Here is a 21,550-nt window from a genome sequence, read left to right on the forward strand (position 1 = left end):
AATTAGAATTTCATACCAGTCTTATTATTTAAAAGTGAAACATTAATTAATTTAAGTCACTAGTGTACAGGAGTTGATGGGTTTATTGATCCCCTCGCCACTCTCTGGAAGTCACCCCTTGACAACTAAGGACCCTCTGAGTGAGTTGGTAGGGGCGAGGGAGTGGTTTGGTATTTACCGATTGGCTGTTTGCTCCCAACCCAGAGGAATCCCCAACCAGTTGATTACTTTAAAATTGTGGAAGCCCTTAAAGAGATTCTCTGGTACTTTTGTATACTTTTTAGCCAGTAGTTCTGAAAGCAGAGCTCGCAAGCCAAAAGTGACCCCCGAAAATTGCGTACTAAGTCACATATGTGAAGATATGCACCACGTCACTGTTCTCTCTCTCGCTCTGCTGTCAGTGCATCATGTGCATCTTGCTAGCTGTCACTCATATGGTGAGGGGCTGAAGCTCATTGGTTGAACTCAAATTGCTAAGTGGCTGGCCCATGTAGAAGAAAATGTAGGGGAAATGGCGCAGCACAGCTTCCAGAAAAACAGTCGCTTTCAAACTAGGGATTTCGAGACTAACTGAGGTTAAACAGTAATTCTGCTCATAGATTATGTGTGTATGAACTACACATTGACAGCTCAAAGCAGGAAGTTAAAACAAATACTTAGTAGTCGCCAAAGTTCCGGAGCATGTCTTTAATGTCACTGTCCATGCTAAAAGTGTTTATATCCAAGTTGAGTCCTCTATCTCTGAGTTTGGCCTATTTTGCGTTTCAGCTTTCATCAGGGCGTGACCATTGCGCCTTTGCGTCACACCTGTCTTCCACACCTCACGAGAGGGGTCAATTGGGGGTCAAACAGACCATGGTGTTTTCCACAGCCACAAAGTCATATGGTAAAAATTCATATAAACAAAAAATATTTAATTTAAGGTTAGGCACACGGTTAGCAGTTTGGTTAAGGTTAGGTTTAGAAACATATTTGAAGAATATAATTTGTAGAAATGGGCGTGGTTTATGGCGCTGTGGTAACTAGTGATGACCGAAAATGGTCGGTTGTTTGTCAGGTGAGCGCGCGTCTCACCTTGTCCTCGGTAAGAAATCACACCTTTCGATTCCATCCTTCTGGTGGCAGTAACTCTGGCTTGCACCGGTGCTAGGTCGAACATGAGGGCTACCCACCGTAACAACACATGTATCCTGTCCGTTTTCGTATTTTTCTTGTGTTCTACGTTTACTCGAGCAGACGGGAAAATGGCCAACATTCCTACCAATCCCTCTGCTTCTTCACAATCACAACTCGGTGGGAGATGTCGCCGAAATCACCATAGTATTAGTCAGGAAAGCCAGCAGGAGCCGCTTCACACGTTGCTAACAGAAGCACAGAAGGCCGACCAGAACTTGCAATATATGTTAAGTTTGTTTAAGAGCGCGGCCGACCCGGATGGGAGGCCTAAACAGCATCGCCTGTTCGGGTCGAATACAGCGCGTCTGCTGCGACCCAACACCACTCAGGTGTGGTCTCTGACAGCGTCTTCAGGTGAGACAGCACACACACACACACAGTGTAAGATAACAAGCGGTTATCATCCTACAGGTTTTGTCTATCAGATTATTTGAAATTACAGTGGTACGGGTACGGCTGTTGTACAACTTGTTCATTGTCATTCATAAAAACAATTTATAAACCGGTATTTAGGCTATAGGTTGTTGGGTATTGGGTAGGTGCAATGGTGTAGAATAGTCTAGGTTATCTTTGTAACTGTTTATGTTGAAGCCTGACCATTTCAATTTAGAAGTGTATCAGGTCAAATGTGAGATGAAGATATTGACGCCTACCATTTGTCATCTCTACCTGTTCTTTACATCTCTTTCTCTCCCTCAACCCTCTACATCTCTTTCTCTCCCTCAACCCTCTACATCTCTTTCTCTCCCTCAACCCTCTACATCTCTTTCTCTCCCTCAACCCTCTACATCTCTCCCTCAACCCTCTACATCTCTCCCTCAACCCTCTACATCTCTCCCTCAACCCTCTACATCTCTCCCTCAACCCTCTACATCTCTCCCTCAACCCTCTACATCTCTCCCTCAACCCTCTACATCTCTCCCTCAACCCTCTACATCTCTCCCTCAACCCTCTACATCTCTCCCTCAACCCTCTACATCTCTCCCTCAACCCTCTACATCTCTCCCTCAACCCTCTACATCTCTCCCTCAACCCTCTACATCTCTCCCTCAACCCTCTACATCTCTCCCTCAACCCTCTACATCTCTCCCTCAACCCTCTACATCTCTCCCTCAACCCTCTACATCTCTCCCTCAACCCTCTACATCTCTCCCTCAACCCTCTACATCTCTCCCTCAACCCTCTACATCTCTCCCTCAACCCTCTACATCTCTCCCTCAACCCTCTACATCTCTCCCTCAACCCTCTACATCTCTCCCTCAACCCTCTACATCTCTCCCTCAACCCTCTACATCTCTCCCTCAACCCTCTACATCTCTCCCTCAACCCTCTACATCTCTCCCTCAACCCTCTACATCTCTCCCTCAACCCTCTACATCTCTCCCTCAACCCTCTACATCTCTCCCTCAACCCTGTACATCTCTCCCTCAACCCTGTACATCTTTCTCTCCCTCAACCCTGTACATCTTTCTCTCCCTCAACCCTGTACATCTTTCTCTCCCTCAACCCTGTACATCTTTCTCTCCCTCAACCCTCTACATCTCTTTCTCTCCCTATACACATTTTTCTCCCTCCTGTCCTCTCTGTATGTTCTCTCTCCTCCTCCAGTCCTGCACTACACCTACACAGTGACGTACGACCTCCAGTCCCTCTCCCTGGAACAGCTAGTGAGAGCCTCCTTTGTCCACCTCCGTCCCTCTAATACATCCAGGATGCCCCACCCCTCCCCACTCCGCTGCAGGGCCAGAGTCACCTCTCTGGGGCATGATAGCTGGACAAGCCCCCCTGGAGGTCTGGGGCGCCTAGTCACCCTGGAGCCGCATCAGCAGTGGACAGAAACTGACATCACAGAGCACCTCACCACACAGGTGGTAACGCTGACCCAGGGAAGGCCAAAGCAGGGCAGTCGCCTGACCCTCATGGCCCAGTATTGGTGCTTGGATCCTGGACGTTGGAGGAGCGAGGCCTTGGGCGGCCTGTGGAGGATCCGAGGGGGACACAGGAGGGGGAGGAGGGCGGCCTTCGCAAATCACCTCAACGCCCCCGCTCTCCTCCTCTTCCTCAATGAAGAGGAAGAAACCAGAGAGTGGAGGGCGGCGACCCGAACTGGGGGGTCCAGTTTGGGGGGTCTGACTCCGGAGCCTCACCACCTCTCCGCTCCCAGACTACGTCGCTCCAACCGCCCTAATCCCCCAGGTAGCATCGTCTCCGACATCCCCAACTACCGAAAACACAAGAAACCCTCGCCCAAGAACCAGTGCAAACTCCACTCCTACCGGGTCACCTTTGCCTCGTTAGGCCTTGTCAAATACCTCGCCCCACACCAGTACAACCCTGGCTACTGTAAAGGAGACTGCCCCAGAATCCTCCACTACGGCCTCAACCCGTCCAGCCATGCCATCATGCAGAACCTGATTAAAGGGAAGGGGATGGACGAGGTGCCATCGCTGTCCTGCGTGCCGTATAAGTACAAGCCCATCAGCGTGCTGATGCTGCTGGATGACAACAAGACAGTGGATTATAAGGAGATCCCTGACATGATAGCTGAGTCCTGCACCTGTCGGTAGTTAGAGAAATGGGGAGTGGGAGGACGTTAGGAGCATGGACCCACCCCCCCCTTACACACTTGCTGGTAGGTAGGAATGTGGACCCCCCCTCCCTTACACACTTGCTGCTAGTTAAAGACATTTGGGTGGGGAGGTGAGGTAGTCAGGGGGTGGCCGGTAGAGACTGGGGCTTAGTTTACCCTCCCTTTCACTAAGCTGTCCCTCCCAACCCTGAGTTTGCTAGATCTGTCTCCCTCCCTCCTCACACTCACCACTGGCTTCAGCTGCCCCATATCACACTGAACCTTTTTGAAGGAGAGGAGGGAAAAGACAGAGGAAGAGAGTAGAGGGAGGGGTAGTTTGGAGGGGGTTCCACAAAAAATAAAATAGCTTGTTGCCTTCTTTAACATGCTCTGTGTACAGGTTTCTGTTAGAATCACTGGACCAGTAAATGAATCATATGGGACTGAAGGCACTTCACTTTGAACCTTCTGGAGGGCAGAGAGAACAACTTAAGACTCCAGGTCACACCACCCTAAAGCTCTGTGGGTAGTGAAGTCTAATGTGCCCGTGGTCATGTGATGATGATGAAATGATGTGCTGTAGGAATATGTTGATGGGTGTACAGGAAGGGTCAATCCTGGCGTTCTGCTTAAACTAACTGGTGTTTGTTTTGTTTTTTTCTGGTCTCTTTCTTTTTAAAATCTTGTTATCAATGCTTGATATCTGGACACAGGAAGTGAGTGATGGAACACACAACGTGATTGGCCAGAGACTAAGCTTCGTAAGATATGTACATATTTGGATCCACACACTTTGTGTTGTTGGCATGTTGGGCCCCTCTAACAGTTTGGGTGTCTGCCCTAAAATTAAATACAAATAATAAAAAAAAGCATTTTAAAATAAAAAAATGGTCGCCGGCCTTTTTCAGTGAGCCTTTATATTGAGCTATTAAGGACTCGATGGAGTCTTGCTAGACTTGAAGTGTTTTCCAAATGGCACCCATGTCGTGCACTACTTTTGACCAGGACCAATAGGGTAGTAGTGCACTACGTAAGGAATAGGGTGCTATTTGGGATGTAACCTTGGGAGTTTGCTGCTTCTTTACAAAACCACAGATTTTTCTAGTATTTCTGGGCCGAGGGTGTGGCCTTCCCAAACGGAAAAGGGCGGGAGAGAGGATGAGAACAGTATCACTATCAATAGCGTATCTCAGGAAAGAAATACGAAATGGGGAAAGTGCAATGTGTCTGAGTATTTTTCAGTGTCTTATGAATGTTTAGGTAAAAGTCTCGCACTGAAATTATTGTGACATTTTATTATAATGAATGAAAATAAATAATAAAATGAATATTTTGTAAAAATCTGATTTGACATTTATTTTGTTTCTTAACTATAGTTGGATGATAGTGCCCCTAATGTTGAATTGGAAGTCACTAGTTAGCCATGCATGTTTTGTTAAGTATATATTTTTTTACATTGGTTTTGTGTTCTAATGTGAGAAGGATTTAAAAAAAAAAAGTTTTCGGTCTGTTTTTTGGACACAGAATTTTGCCTATTGGAGAAAGAAGCATTTTGAATGGTGACTATCCATTTTAACATGATATTTAGTCCAGAACTAGACTCAATCTGTGTCTGAGAAAACCAACTGTTTATATTCATGACTTTACCCTGTTATGTAGTTCCCTGTTATGTAGTTCAGGGTTCTCCATATTGCATGACGGAGTGGACAAAATGGGCAAAATTATATTATGGGTTGATGGGCCTGTTAATGTAGGGCCTAAGTTTAGGCTTGGTAGGTTGTTTTATTTGGGTGCATTTCTATTTTTTGAATTTGGCATTGTAGCCTGACTACACCAAACATTAGGAACATCTTCCTAGTATTGAGATGCACCCCCTTTCTGCCCTCAGAACAGCCTCCGTTCGTCAGGACATGGACTCTACAAGGTGTGGAAAGCGTTCCACAGGGATGCTGGTCCATGTTGACTCCAATGCTTCCCACAGTGGTGTCCAGTTTCCTTGTTTTTCTTCTTGGTGTTGGACCATTCTTAATACACACAACTGTTGAGTGTGGGAAAAAACCCAGCAGTGTTGCAGTTCTTGACTCAAACCGATGTGCCTGGCACGTACAACCATACCATGTTCAAAGGCACTTCAATATTTTGTCTTGCCCATTCACCCTGGGAACGGCACACATACACAATCCATGTCTCAATGCTTAAAAAACCTTGAACCTGTCTCCTCCCCTTCATCTATACTGATTGAAGTAACAGGTGACATCAATAAGGGATCATAGCTTTCACCTGGTCAGTCTGTCATGGAAAGAGCAGGTGTTCGTAATGTTTTGTACTCTGTGTATTTTTGTGCTGTCGCTACAGACGTCTTTGACCTGCAGTAGATGCCTTTTGCCCACAGAGGGTGCTGTTACTGTCATTTAAACCAGGGTTTCACCACTTCTCGCCCACACAGCTCAACTGCTATAGGCCAGGGGGTTGAACTGTAGCAGTGCTGTCCGGTATGGAATGACAAGATTGTTTCTTAAATAGACCTTGGTACTCTAAAAGTGAAATGAGAACTGGTACCTTTTTTTTGTTCCACTTCAAGCACTGCTATATGTTAAAAGAATAGTGTATATTTGGAGCATGGCTCTTCCTGTTCCTGGTTTCACTGACTTTGGCCGGATGAACCAAGTCTTGTGCTCTGGGAAGGAACCATGTCTTAGCATCAGAGAGAACATTTTTGCAGTTATCAAGCTAATTTCCTGCAACTCTACACATTTTTCCATGAGGCAGATACAAAAAGTATTGAGTTAAAAATGTATACTTGGTGGAGGGCTGTGGATACCAATATCCCTGTGAGCCTCCCAGGGCTAATGTAGATGAATAATATTGTATTACACCTAAACGTATTCCACTATCCCTTGGCCAAAATGATTTGAATCTGTTGTTAGTAATATAACAATTTTTTTTATTGTAACTGTCCTCGGACCCCCTTTAGTACATCCGCAGACCCCTGTCTTAAAAAATACATGTTTTATATCAATAGGATCACCTGGACTGGATTATGGCTAATAAACTAAAAAACTGTATGGGACAGGTTCCCGGAAACAAATTAAATCCTGGACTAAAAACCTTTATTTCTGTGGAAAATGTCCATTGAGCTTTCAAGTTAGCCTGAGTACCAGTCTGTTTGTGCTATCATTCCACTCCCTGCCGTTTCTGTCCAGCACAGTTCTGGTCATCTCCAGCCGGTACAGAGGTTAGTTATCCCCTGTCACAGCACAAATGAGAGTGCATGGGACGGACACACACACACACACACACACACACACACACACACACACACACACACACACACACGTGTGGTCAAATGTAGTGCACTATATAGGGAATAGGTTGCCTTTGTGTCTCTGTTAGCATAGGGCAGATTCTCTCTGTTATCGGTTATCCCTGGGAGAAGGTGAACTACAGCACGACTGAACATTTACAGGATTTTATGTCTGTGTCCGTCTCGCTCATGTTGAAGACGTATTTTCAGGAATGTGTCATGGAGCATTCAGAGGTCACCAGGCAGAGAGACTGAGGAATGCTACTCTCCCCAGGAGAGAGAGATGAGGGGGAGGGGGGGACAGAGAGAGAGGGGGAGGGGGGGACAGAGAGGGGGAGGGGGGGACAGAGAGAGAGGGGGGGGAGGGGGGCAGAGAGGGGGAGGGGGGGACAAAGAGAGGGGGAGGGGGGCAGAGAGAGAGAGGGGGAGGGGGGGACAGAGAGAGAGAAGGAGGGGGAGGGGGGGCAGAGAGAGAGAGAGAGGGGGAGGGGGGACGGAGCGAGCGGGAGGGGGGGACAGAGAGAGGGGGGGGGGACAGAGAGAGAGAGGGGGAGGGGGGGAGGGGGGGACAGAGAGAGAGAGGGGGAGGGGGGGACAGAGAGAGGGGGAGGGGGGACAGAGAGAGAGGGGGAGGGGGGGGACAGAGAGAGAGGGGGAGGGGGGGACAGAGAGAAAGAGCTTGAATCATGTCACGGCAATATTGCGGGAAATATGTGGAGTGAGCACCTTGCTCAGCTCCAGAACATGGTTAAAACTATCACTTTGATCCCATGGCTCCGTCTATGAATTTGAGACCCCATATAAAAAAAATGTAATCCCAACTCCCAGCTGTTCACCAAAACAAGTGGCAAGGTGTCCCTTTGGTTGATTTTACACATCTCAGATTAGACATTTAAACATCATTTCTATCTCTTCTAGAAGAATCTTCTCTTCTTCTTTTGGCTCGTGTCAGAGACTGGGAGAGAGAGCTGGGTGGACTGGGAGAGAGAGCTGGGTGGACTGGGAGAGAGAGCTGGGTGGACTGGGAGTTTACAACAGTGGAATTAGTTTCAGTTGTACTTTTTTTTTTTTGCCATCTCGCTGCTTATCTCAGAAGATTCTCATGTACACGTGGTTTCTGAGATATCAGAGACTTACTGGCGTTGTGAGATAATCCGATTATATGTTAATCTGCGCAGTGTGACTGCAGTAAAGACGACCTGAAACGCACGCAATGACAACAGTGTTCTTTGTCCTGGCCTGCTGCCTGCTGATGACTCTTGAATCGACCCTGCAGACAGTCAGCTGGGAGGGAGTCTGACAGAACTCCTAAACAAATAACACAGCAAAGGTCAATTACATCCCTGTAGCACCAAGAGAGAGAGGGAGAGAGAGAGACGGAGCGAGAGGGAGGGAGAGAGAGATTGAGAGAGAGAGAGAGAGAGAGACAGAGAGACGGAGTGAGAGGGAGAGAGAGAAAGAGAGACGCAGAGAGAGACAGAGACGGAGCGAGAGAGAGAGAGATTGAGAGAGAGAGACAGAGAGAAGTGAGTGAGAGAAAGAGAGAAAGAGAGAGAGACAGGTCGAGAGAATGAGAGAGAGGGAGAGAGAGGGAGAGAGAGACGGAGCGAGAGGGAGAGAGAGAGAGACGGAGGGAGGGAGAGAGCGAGAGGGAGGAAGAGAGCGAGAGGGAGGGAGAGACAGAGAGAGAGACGGAGTGAGAGACGGAGCGAGAGAGAGAGAGAGAGAGAGGCAGAGACAAAGAGAGAGAGAGACAGGTGGAACAGGAGGTGAACACACTCCAGTCAGCACAAAAAATCGTCCAGCTCAACAACACCCCCTCAACCAGACCCGGAGAGCTAGAGGTGGAGAGAGACATATCTGCACTCTGGACTGTGGTGAGACAACTTCAACAGGAGAAAGAGCAGGAGCAGGAGAAGAACAGAGCACTAGAGGAGAGGATCAGACTGCTGGAGGAGAGTGTGAGGGGGATGGAGGAGAGGATCAGACTGCTGGAGGAGAGGGTGAGGGGGATGGAGGAGAGGATCAGACTGCTGGAGGAGAGTGTGAGGGGGATGGAGGAGAGGATCAGACTGCTGGAGGAGAGGGTGAGGGGGATGGAGGAGAGGATCAGACTGCTGGAGGAGAGGGTGAGGGGGATGGAGGAGAGGATCAGACTGCTGGAGGAGAGTGTGAGGGGGATGGAGGAGAGGATCAGACTGCTGGAGGAGAGGGTGAGGGGGATGGAGGAGAGGATCAGACTGCTGGAGGAGAGGGTGAGGGGGATGGAGGGAGAGGATCAGACTGCTGGAGGAGAGGGTGAGGGGGGATGGTGGAGAGGATCAGACTGCTGGAGGAGAGTGTGAGGGGGATGGAGGAGAGGATCAGACTGCTGGAGGAGAGGGTGAGGGGGATGGAGGGAGAGGATCAGACTGCTGGAGGAGAGGGTGAGGGGGGATGGTGGAGAGGATCAGACTGCTGGAGGAGAGGGTGAGGGGGGATGGAGGAGAGGATCAGACTGCTGGAGGAGAGTGTGAGGGGGATGGAGGAGAGGATCAGACTGCTGGAGGAGAGGGTGAGGGGGATGGTGGAGAGGATCAGACTGCTGGAGGAGAGGGTGAGGGGGATGGAGGAGAGGATCAGACTGCTGGAGGAGAGGGTGAGGGGGGATGGAGGAGAGGATCAGACTGCTGGAGGAGAGGGTGAGGGGGATGGAGGGAGAGGATCAGACTGCTGGAGGAGAGGGTGAGGGGGGATGGAGGAGAGGATCAGACTGCTGGAGGAGAGTGTGAGGGGGATGGAGGAGAGGATCAGACTGCTGGAGGAGAGGGTGAGGGGGATGGAGGGAGAGGATCAGACTGCTGGAGGACAGGGTGAGGGGGATGGAGGAGAGGATCAGACTGCTGGAGGAGAGTGTGAGGGGGATGGAGGAGAGGATCAGACTGCTGGAGGAGAGGGTGAGGGGGATGGAGGGAGAGGATCAGACTGCTGGAGGAGAGGGTGAGGGGGGATGGTGGAGAGGATCAGACTGCTGGAGGAGAGTGTGAGGGGGATGGAGGAGAGGATCAGACTGCTGGAGGAGAGGGTGAGGGGGATGGAGGGAGAGGATCAGACTGCTGGAGGAGAGGGTGAGGGGGATGGTGGAGAGGATCAGACTGCTGGAGGAGAGGGTGAGGGGGGATGGAGGAGAGGATCAGACTGCTGGAGGAGAGTGTGAGGGGGATGGAGGAGAGGATCAGACTGCTGGAGGAGAGGGTGAGGGGGGATGGAGGAGAGGATCAGACTGCTGGAGGAGAGGGTGAGGGGGATGGAGGGAGAGGATCAGACTGCTGGAGGAGAGGGTGAGGGGGGATGGAGGAGAGGATCAGACTGCTGGAGGAGAGGGTGAGGGGGATGGAGGGAGAGGATCAGACTGCTGGAGGAGAGGGTGAGGGGGATGGTGGAGAGGATCAGACTGCTGGAGGAGAGGGTGAGGGGGGATGGAGGAGAGGATCAGACTGCTGGAGGAGAGGGTGAGGGGGATGGAGGGAGAGGATCAGACTGCTGGAGGAGAGGGTGAGGGGGATGGTGGAGAGGATCAGACTGCTGGAGGAGAGGGTGAGGGGGATGGAGGAGAGGATCAGACTGCTGGAGGAGAGGGTGAGGGGGATGGAGGGAGAGGATCAGACTGCTGGAGGAGAGGGTGAGGGGGGATGGAGGAGAGGATCAGACTGCTGGAGGAGAGGGTGAGGGGGATGGAGGAGAGGATCAGACTGCTGGAGGAGAGGGTGAGGGGGGATGGAGGAGAGGATCAGACTGCTGGAGGAGAGGGTGAGGGGGATGGAGGAGAGGATCAGACTGCTGGAGGAGAGGGTGAGGGGGGATGGAGGAGAGGATCAGACTACTGGAGGAGAGGGTGAGGGGGGATGGAGGAGAGGATCAGACTGCTGGAGGAGAGGGTGAGGGGGATGGAGGGAGAGGATCAGACTGCTGGAGGAGAGGGTGAGGGGGGATGGAGGAGAGGATCAGACTGCTGGAGGAGAGGGTGAGGGGGGATGGAGGAGAGGATCAGACTGCTGGAGGAGAGGGTGAGGGGGATGGAGGAGAGGATCAGACTGCTGGAGGAGAGGGTGAGGGGATGGCGTGTGACAGAGAACAACCCACTAGAGAGGTGGCCAGCCCCGCAGAGAAGCCAGCAGAACAGCCCACCTCAGCTCCCGACAAAAGTCTTGACACCACATCTGAACAGTCCACCTCTGTCCCTGACCATGGACTCGACATCACTGCAGGACAGACAAATGAAGAACCCCAAGCCCAGGGGATCCCAACCCCTCTGAGCACCCCCCCTGTCAGCCACCCTGATAGCCCTCCTGACTACCCCCCCCTGTCAGCCACCCTGATAGCCCTCCCTGACAACCCCCCCCCCCCCCCGTCAGCCACCCTGATAGCCCTCCTGACTACCCCCCCTGTCAGCCACACTGATAGCCCTCCTGACAACCCCCCCCCCCCCCTGTCAGCCACCCTGATAGCCCTCCTGACTACCCCCCTGTCAGCCACCCTGATAGCCCTCCTGACTACCCTCTCCCCCCCCCCGTCAGCTACCCTGATAGCCCTCCTGACTACCCCCCCTGTCAGCCACCCTGATAGCGCTCCCTGACTACCCCCCCCCCCCCGTCAGCCACCCTGATAGCCCTCCTGACTACCCCCCCTGATAGCCCTCCTGACTACCCCACCCTGATAGCCCTCCTGACTACCCCACCCTGATAGCCCTCCTGACTACCCACCCTGATAGCCCTCCTGACTACCCCCCCTGATAGCCACCCTGATAGCCCTCCTGACAACCCCCCCTGTCAGCCACCCTGATAGCCCTCCTGACTACCCCCCCCTGTCAGCCACCCTGATAGCCCTCCTGACTACCCCCCCCTGTCAGCCACCCTGATAGCCCTCCTGACAACCCCCCCCTGTCAGCCACCCTGATAGCCCTCCCTGACTACCCCCCCCCCTGTCAGCCACCCTGATAGCCCTCCTGACAACCCCCCCTGTCAGCCACCCTGATAGCCCTCCTGACTACCCCCCCCTGTCAGCCACCCTGATAGCCCCCCTGACAACACCCCCCCTGTCAGCCACCCTGATAGCCCTCCCTGACTACCCCCCCCCCCTGTCAGCCACCCTGATAGCCCTCCTGACAACACCCCCTGTCAGCCACCCTGATAGCCCTCCTGACTACCCCCCCCTGATAGCCACCCTGATAGCCCTCCTGACTACCCCCCCACACAGCCACTGAGGACATACACAAGCCACAGATTGTACTCCTTATGGACTCAAACGGGAAATATATACAATAAAATAAAAGACATTCCCAAACATAATGTCTTTCCCGTGACTGTGCCTCAAAACCAAATGTCTACCTGGCCCACCACTCCACCCTAGACCTGAACAGCCTTTATGACCAGGTCCACCTATACAAGGCAGCAGTGCCCACCTTCGCCCGGACCCTAGAGGACATCGACTTCAAACGCAGACCCAACACTTCACACAGGAGCAACAGATCAATAGACACCTGCCCAGACCAACGAGACACTCTCCCAGACCTGCTGGACCCCCCCCCCCCCCCCCCCCCCCCCCCCCGGACCTACACATAGAGGACCCATGCCGAGAGGACCTACATCCAGACCACAGCACCACCAGCCACGTCCACATCCACACCCCCACCCCAAACCAACTATGCCCATACCCCATTTAGGCCCCCTCAGATCAGACCTATGCCCCTCCTGCCCACCACATGCACCCCACTCCCACAAAGAGGGCCTCAACATGAAAGTCACACACACGCCCAGGCCGTAAGCAGGCAAATCCCCACTCTTACACTAGCCCAAGCCAATGGCATGTACCAGACGCTCAGCAGGCACTGCTCACACTTACTGGTCTGAGGCCAAACCACACGACTAACAACATTGGACACTTTATGGAACTAAAAGCCTTCACTATCTCATCCTGGAATATCCAAGGCTTGAGGTCATCTGCCTTTGGCCTAAAGAGCAGGAACCTGGACTTCACCAAAGAAATCAGAAATACAGACAATGTCATCGTACAAGAAACGTGGTATAGAGGAGATGGACCCACTGGTTTCCCTCTAGGTTACAGAGAGCTGGTGTCCCATCCACCAAACTACCAGGTGTGAAACAGGGAAGAGACTCAGAGGGTATGCTAATTTGGTATAGAGCAGACCTAACCCACTCTGTGAAATTAATTAAAACAGGAACATTTTACATTTGGCTAGAAATTCAAAAGGAAATGATCTCAACAGAGATAAATGTCGTCCTGTGTGCTACCTATATCCCCCCACTAGAATCCCCATACTTTAATGAAGACAGCTTCTCCATCCTGGAGGGGGAAATCAACTATTTCCAGGCCCAGGGACATGTACTAGTCTGTGGCAACCTAAATGCCAGAACTGGACAAGAACCTGACACTCTCAGCACACAGGGGGACAAACACCTACCTGAAGGTGACAACATTCCCTTCCAAATATGCCCCCCTAGACACAACTATGACAAAACAACCAACAAATACGGGTTACAACTCCTACAGCTCTGTTAGACGCTGGGTCTGTACATAGTCAATGGTAGGCTTCGAGGGGATTCCTATGGTAGGTACACCTATAGCTCATCTCTTGGCAGTAGTACTGTAGATTACATTATCACTGACCTCAACCCAGAGTCTCTCAGAGCATTCACAGTCAGCCCACCGACACCCCTATCAAATCACAGCAAAATCACAGTCTACTTGAACAGAGCAATGCTCAATCATGAGGTATCAAAGCCAAGGGAACTGAATAATATTAAGAAAAGCTATAGATGGAAGGTAAGTACTGTATAAATCTACCAAAAAACAATTAGGCAACAACAAATTCAATCCCTTCTGGACAACTTCCTGGACAAAACGTTCCACTGTAGTAGTGAAGGTGTAAACTTCGCAGTAGAAAACCTAAACGATATATTTGACCTCTCAGCTTCCCTATCAAATCTAAAAATGTCAAACAGAAAACCAAAAAAAATCAACAACAATTACAAATGGTTTGATGAAGAATGCAAAAACCTAAGAAAGAAATTGAGAAACCTATCCAACCAAAAACATAGAGACCCAGAAAACTTGAGTCTATGGCTTCACTATGGTGAATCACTAAAACAATACAGAAATACACTACGGAAAAAGAAGGAACAGCACGTCAGAAATCAGCTCAATATAATTGAAGAATCCATAGACTTTAACCACTTCTGGGACAATTGGAAAACACAAAAAAAACAACAACACAAATAGTTATCTATCCAAAATGGAGATGTATGCGTAAACCACTTCTCCAATCTTTTTGGCTCTATAACAAAGAACAAACAGCATAAACATATACAGGATCAAATACAAATCTTAGAATCAACTATTAAAGACTACCAGAACCCACTGGATTCTCCAATTACATTGATCCGAACTACAGGACAAAATACAAACCCTCCAACCCAAAAAGGCCTGTGCTGTTGATGATATCCTCAATGAAATTATAAAATATACAGACCACAAATTCCAATTAGCTATACTTAAACTCTTTAACATCATCCTCAGCTCTGGCATCTTCCCCAATATTTGGAACCAAGGACTGATCACCCCAATCCACAAAAGTGGAGACAAATATGACCCCAATAACTACTGTGGGATATGTATCAACAGCAACCTTGGGAAGACCTCTGCATTATCACTAACAGCAGACTAGTTCATTTCCTCAGTGAAAACAATGTACTGAGCAAATATCAAATTGGCTTATTACCAAATTATCGTATGACAGACCACAAGGAAAAGTCTTCTTGTCCTTTGTTGATTTCAAAAAAATATTTTAAATCAATTTGACTTAAGGGTCTACTATACAAATTGATGGAATGTGGTGTTGGGGGAAAAACATATAACATTATAAAATCCATGTAAACAAACAACAAGTGTGCGGTTAAATTTGGCAAAAAAACACACATTTCTCTCCACAGGGCCGTGGGGTGAGACAGGGATGCAGCTTAAGCCCCACCCTCTTCAACATATATATCAACGAATTGGCGAGGGCACTAAAACAGTCTGCAGCACCCGGCCTCATCCTACTAGAAGCTGAAGTCAAATGTCTACTGTTTGCTGATGATCTGGTGCTTCTGTCCCCAACCAAGGAGGGCCTACAGCAGCACCTAGATCTTCTGCAGAGATTCTGTCAGACCTGGGCCCTGACAGTATATCTCAGTAAGACAAAAATAATGGTGTTCCAAAAAAGGTCCAGTTGCCAAGACCACAAACATAAATTCTATCTAGACACCGTTGCTCTAGAGCACAAAAAAAACGATACATACCTCGGCCTAAACATCAGCGCCACAGGTAACTTCCACAAAGCTGTGAACGATCTGAGAGACAAGGCAAGAAGGGCATTCTATGCCATCAAAAGGCACATACAATTTGACATCCCAAATAGGATCTGGCTAAAAATACTGGAATCAGTTATAGAACCCACTGCCCTTTATGCTCACCAACCAAGAATTCACAAAATTGGACAAACTCCAAATTGAGACTCTGCATGCAGAATTCTGCAAAAATATCCTCTGTGTACAACGTAAAACACCAAATAATGCATGCAGAGCAGAATTAGGCCGATACCCGCTAATTATCCACATCCAGTAAAGAGCCGTTAAATTCTACCTAAAAGGAAACGATTCCCAAACCTTCCATAACAAAGCCATCACCTTCAGAGAGATGAACCTGGAGAAAAGTCCCCTAAGCAAGCTGGTCCTGGGGCTCTGTTCACAAACACAAACAGACCCCACAGAGCCCCAGGACAGCAACACAATTAGACCCAAACAAATCCTGAGAAAACAAAAAGATAATTACTTGACACATTGGAAAGAATTAACAAAAAAACTGAGCAAACTAGAATGCTATTTGGTCCTAAACAGAGAGTACACAGTGGCAGAATACCTGACCACTGTGACTGACCCAAACTTAAGGAAAGCTTTGACTATGTACAGACTCAGTGAGCATAGCCTTGCTATTGAGAAAGACCTCCTTAGGCAGACCTGGCTCTCAAGAGAAGACAGGCTATGTGCACACTGTCCACAAAATGAGGTGGAAACTGAGATACACTTCCCAACCTCCTGTCAAATGTATGACCATATTAGAGAAACATCTTTCCCTCAGATTACACAGATCCACAAAGAATTTGAAAACAAACCCAATTTTGATAAACTCCCATATCTACTGGGTGAAATACCACAGCTTGCCATCACTGCAGCAATATTTGTGACCTGTTGCCACAAGAAAAGTGCAACCAGTTTAGAACAAACACCATTGTAAATACAACCCATATTTATGTTTTTTTATTTTCCCTTTTGTACTTTAACTATTTGCACATCGTTACAACACTATATATAGACATAATATGACATTTGAAATGTCATACACAGAATCATCTAGAATGTCATTGTATGCTGTAGCGTTAAGATTTCCCTACACTGGAACCAAGGGGCCTAGCCCGAACCATGAAAAACAGCCCCAGACCATTATTCCTCCTCCACCAAACTTTACAGTTTGAACTATGCATTCGGGCAGGTAGCGTTCTCCTGGCATCCGCCAAACCCAGATTAGTCCGTCGGACTGCCAGATGGTGAAGTGTGATTCATCCAGAGAACGCGTTTCCACTGCTTCAGAGTCCAATGGAGGCGCGCTTTACACCACTCCAGCCGACGCTTGGCATTCCACATGGTGATCTTAGGCTTGTGTGCGGCTCCTCGGCCATGGAAACCCATTTCATGAAGCTCTGGACGAACAGTTATTGTGCTGACGTTGCTTCCAGAGGCAGTTTGTAACTCGGAAGTGAGTGTTGCAACCGAGGACAGATTATTTTTACGCGCTACGTGCTTTTGCACTCGCCGGTCCCGTTCTGTGAGCTTATGTGGCCTACCACTTCGCGGCTGAGCCGTTCTTGCGCCTAGTCGTTTCCACTTCATAAAAACAGCACTTACAGTTGACCGGGGCAGCTCTAGCAGGGCAGAAATTTGAAGAACATTTCTCTCTCTCTTCATTCCTCTCTCTCTTCATTCCTCTCTCTCTCTCTCTCTCTCTCTCTGTCGCTACACTCTCTCTCTCTGTCTCTCTCTGTCTCTACTCTCGTCTCTCTCTCTCTCTCTCTCTCTCTCTCTCTCTCTCTCTCGCTCTGTCTCTACTCTCACTCTCCCTCTCTGTCTCTCACTCTCTCTCTCTCTCTCTCTCTCTCTCTCTATCTCTCTCTCTCTCCACTCAGATAGAGGAGTGTTGACACTACCCCAGCTGAAGGATTTGTGCTTCTTGAATTTATCCATCCCAGGAGTGTGACAAGATCACTGACATCTCCACAAAAATGTGTCCCACTAAGCACACATTGCATTGGCACGAATTCCTCACTTTTCACTGCATGTGCGTTTTAGCGAATCATGCACTTTCAGTTGGGAAATTAATTTGATTCAAGGCCTGAACTGTGCCCATAGATTCTAACTTTCTGAGTATGTCCATTCTGCGAAGGTCTGTGTTCACAGTGCAGTTTGCAACGGTCACGTTTTTGGGGGATGATTGATAAGAGAATCGTGTCTCCGGTCAGATTTTGTAGTCGATGTTACTCATTGCCAATCAAAGTTCAAAGGGCACGAAAGATCACCATGAGGTGAGAGACAGAGCTTTGTCTTCTAAGCATGTTGACGTTAGAACTTAGAACTCATAATTAAGAAACTAGAATGCAGAACTTAAAACTCAGAACATAGAACTCAGAACTTCATTTTGGATTGTTTTATGGATTGTCTGTATTGTGAATACTTAAATCCTAGAATTCAAACATGTGTTCTTGCAAGAGCTTTAACCTAATTTTAGGTCACATTCAACTTGTCAAATCAATATGATTGCATGTTTTTTGTTTCAAAATACAATAACATGCAAGAGATAGACCAACATCCCTTTACATAACGTATGGATTGTTCTGGAAGACATACACTATAAATACAAAAGTATGTGGACACCCCTGCCTGCCTGACCTCTCTGTCTGCTCCTGAGGCTGCTGTCCTGTACCGTTTCCCACTACTCTGGATTATCGACCCCTGCCTGCCTTGACCTGTCGTTTGCCTGCCCCTATTGCTGTAATAAACATTTCTACTTCAACACAGTCTGCATTTGGGTCTTACCTGAAACCTGATAGACAGTTGTATAAAATAGAGCACACAGCCATGCAATCGCCATACACAAACATTGGCAGTAGAATGTCCTTACTGAAGAGCTCAGTGACTTTCAACGTGGCACCATCATAGGATGCCACCTTTCCAACAAGTCAGTTCATCAAATTTCTGCCCTGCTAGAGCTGCCCCGGTCAACTGTAAGTGTTTTTATTGTGAAGTGGAAACGTCGAGGAGCAACAACGGCTCAGCCACTAAGTGGTAGACCATACAAGCTCACAGAATGGGACCGGCGAGTGTTGAAGTGCTTAGCGTAAAAATCGTCTGTCCTCTGTTGCAATACTCACCACCAAGTTCCAAACTGCATCCGGAATCAACATCAGCACAAGAACTGTTCGTCGGGAGCTTCATGCAATGGGTTTCCATGGCCGAGCAACCACACACAAGCCTAAGATCACCATGCGCAATGCCAAGCGTCGTCGGCTGGAACATGCAATCATATTGATTTGACAAGTTAAATGTGACCTAATATTAGGTTAAAGCTCTTGCAAGAACACATGTTTGAATTGTAGGATTTAAGTATTAAACTACCAACGGGACATTAAAAACTGTAACATCTTATACTTCACAGAGTCGTGGCTGAACAACGACGATATCAACATACAGCTGGCTGGTTATACGATGTACCGGCAAGATAGAACAGCGGCGTCTGGTAAGACAAGGGGTGGTGGTCTATGTATTTTTGTAAACAACAGCTGATGCACGATATCTAAGGAAGTCTCGAGCTATTGCTCGCCTGAGGTAGAGTTTCTCAAGATAAGCTGCAGACCACATTACCTTCCGAGCGTTTACCTAGCGGTTTCTTTGTAGCTGTTTACAGACCACCACAGTCAGAGGCTGGCACAAAGACGGCATTGAATGTGTTGTATCCCGCCATAAGCAAACAAGAAAAAGCTCACCCAGTGGCGGCACTCCTAGTAACAGGTGACTTTAATGCAGGGAAACTTAAATCAGTTTTACCTCATTTCTATCAGCATGTTAAATGTGCAACCAGAGGGAAAAGAACTCTGGACCACCTGTACTCCACACACAGAGATGCATACAAAGCTCTCCTTCGCCCTCCATTTGGCAAATCTGACCATAATTCTATCCTCCTGATTCCTGCTTACAAGCAAAAATTAAATCAGGAAGCACCAGTGACTAGATTAATAAAAGTGGTCAGATGAAGCAGATGCTAAGCTACAGGACTGTTTTGCTAGCACAGACTGGAATATGTTCTGGGATTCCTCCAATGGCATTGAGGAGTACACCACATCTGTCATTGGCTTCATCAATAAGTGCACCGATGATGTCGTCCCCACAGTGACCGTATGTACATACCCCAACCAGAAGCCATGGATAACAGGCAGCATCCGCACTGATCTAAAGGCTAGAGCTTCCGCTTTCAAGGAGCGGGACTTTAACCCGGAAGCTTATAAGAAATCCCGCTATGCCCTCCGACGAACCATCAAACAGGCAAAGCTTCAATACAGGACTAAGATCGAGTCGTACTACACCGGCTCTGATGCTCGTCGGATGTGGCAGGGCGTGCAAACCATTACAGACTACAAGGGGAGGCACAGCCGAGAGCTGCCCAGTGACACAAGCCTACCGGACAAGCTAAACTACTTCTATGCTCGCTTCGAGGCAAATAACACTGAAACATGCATGAGAGCACCAGCTATACCGGAAGACTGTGTGATCACCTTCTCCACAACCAATGTGAGTAAGACCTTTAGACAGGTCAACATTCACAAGGCCGCAGGGCCAGACGGATTACCAGGACGTGTACTGCAAGCATGCGCTGACCAACTAGCAAGTGTCTTCACTGACATTTTTAATCTCTCCCTGTCTGAGTCTGTAATACCAACATGTTTTAAGCAGACCACCATAGTGCCTGTGCCCAAGAACACTAAGGTAACCTGCCTAAATGACTACCGACCCGTTGCACTCACGTCTGTAGCCATGAAGTGCTTTGAAAGGCTGGTCATGGCTCGCATCAACAGCATAATCCCAGAAACCCTAGACCCACTCCAATTTGCATACCACCCAAACAAATCCACAGATGATGCAATCTCTATTGCACTCCACACTGCCCTTTCCCACCTGGACAAAAGGAACACCTATGTGAGAATGCTATTCATTGACTACAGCTCAGCATTACAACACCATAGTGCCCTCAAAGCTCATCAATAAGCTAAGGACCCTGGGACTAAACACCTCCCTCTCCAACTGGATCCTGGACTTCCTGACGGGCCACCTCCAGGTGGTAAAGGTAGGTAACAACACATCCGCCACGCTGATCCTCAACACGGGGGCCCCGCAGGGGTGCGTGCTCAGCCCCCTCCTGTACTCCCTGTTCACCCATGACTGCACGGCCAGGCACGACTCCAACACCATCATTCAATTTGCCGATGACAAAACAGTGGTAGGCATGATCACCGACAACAATGAGACAGCCTATAGGGAGGAGGTCAGAGACCTGGCCGTGTGATTCCAGGACAACAACCTCTCCCTCAACATGATCAAGACGAAGGAGATGATTGTGGACTACAGGAAAAGGAGGACCGAGCACGCCCCCATTCTCATCGATGGGGCTGTCGTACCAACAAACTAAGATGGTCCAAGCACACCAAGACAGTCGTGAAGAGGGCACGACAAAACCTATTCCCCCTCAGGAGACTGAAAAAGATTTGCCATGGGTCCCCAGATCCTCAAAAGGTTCTACAGCTGCACCATTGAGAGCATCCTGACTGGTTCCATCACTGCCTGGTGTGGCAACTGCTCGGCCTCCGACCGCAAGACACTACAGAGGGTAGTGCGAACGGCCCAGTACATCACTGGGGCTAAGCTTCCTGCCATCCAGGACCTCTAGACCAGGCGGTGTGAGAGGAAGGCCGTAAAAATTGTCAAAGACCCCAGCCACCCTCGTCATAGACTGCTCTCTCTGCTACCACACGGCAATCTGGTACCAGATTGCCAAGTCTAGGTCCAAGAGACTTCTAAACAGCTTCTTCCCCCAAGCCATAAGACTCCTGAACTTCTAGTCAAATGGCTACCCAGACTATTTGCATTTGATTTGTAAAGCTTGCCGCTATTGGACTCTGGAGCAGTGGAAAAGTGTTCTCTGGAGTGAAGAATCACGCTTCACCATCTGGCAGTCCGACGGACACATATGGGTTTGGCAGATGCCAGGAGAACGCTTTGCATAGTGCCAACTGTAAAGTTTGGTGGAGGAGGAATAATGGATACAAGTGTGTTTTTCGTGGTTCGGGCTAGGCCCCTTAGTTT

The 21,550-nt window shown here is 48.9% G+C and overlaps 1 protein-coding gene across 1 annotated transcript; it reads left to right on the forward strand.

The window, feature by feature from the left end:
• The first annotated feature begins 1,027 nt into the window (after positions 1 to 1,027).
• On the forward strand, positions 1,028 to 5,018 carry bmp15 (bone morphogenetic protein 15). Its single transcript, XM_014156705.3, has 2 exons — positions 1,028 to 1,530; positions 2,785 to 5,018. The coding sequence occupies exons 1-2, from the start codon at positions 1,158 to 1,160 to the stop codon at positions 3,741 to 3,743; spliced, it is 1,332 nt and encodes a 443-aa protein (XP_014012180.2). The 5' UTR covers positions 1,028 to 1,157; the 3' UTR covers positions 3,744 to 5,018.
• Positions 5,019 to 21,550: the final 16,532 nt, after the last annotated feature.

Source organism: Salmo salar, chromosome 18 (assembly GCF_965601325.2).
Source record: "Salmo salar chromosome 18, fSalSal1, whole genome shotgun sequence".
NCBI classification, from domain to species: domain Eukaryota; kingdom Metazoa; phylum Chordata; class Actinopteri; order Salmoniformes; family Salmonidae; genus Salmo; species Salmo salar.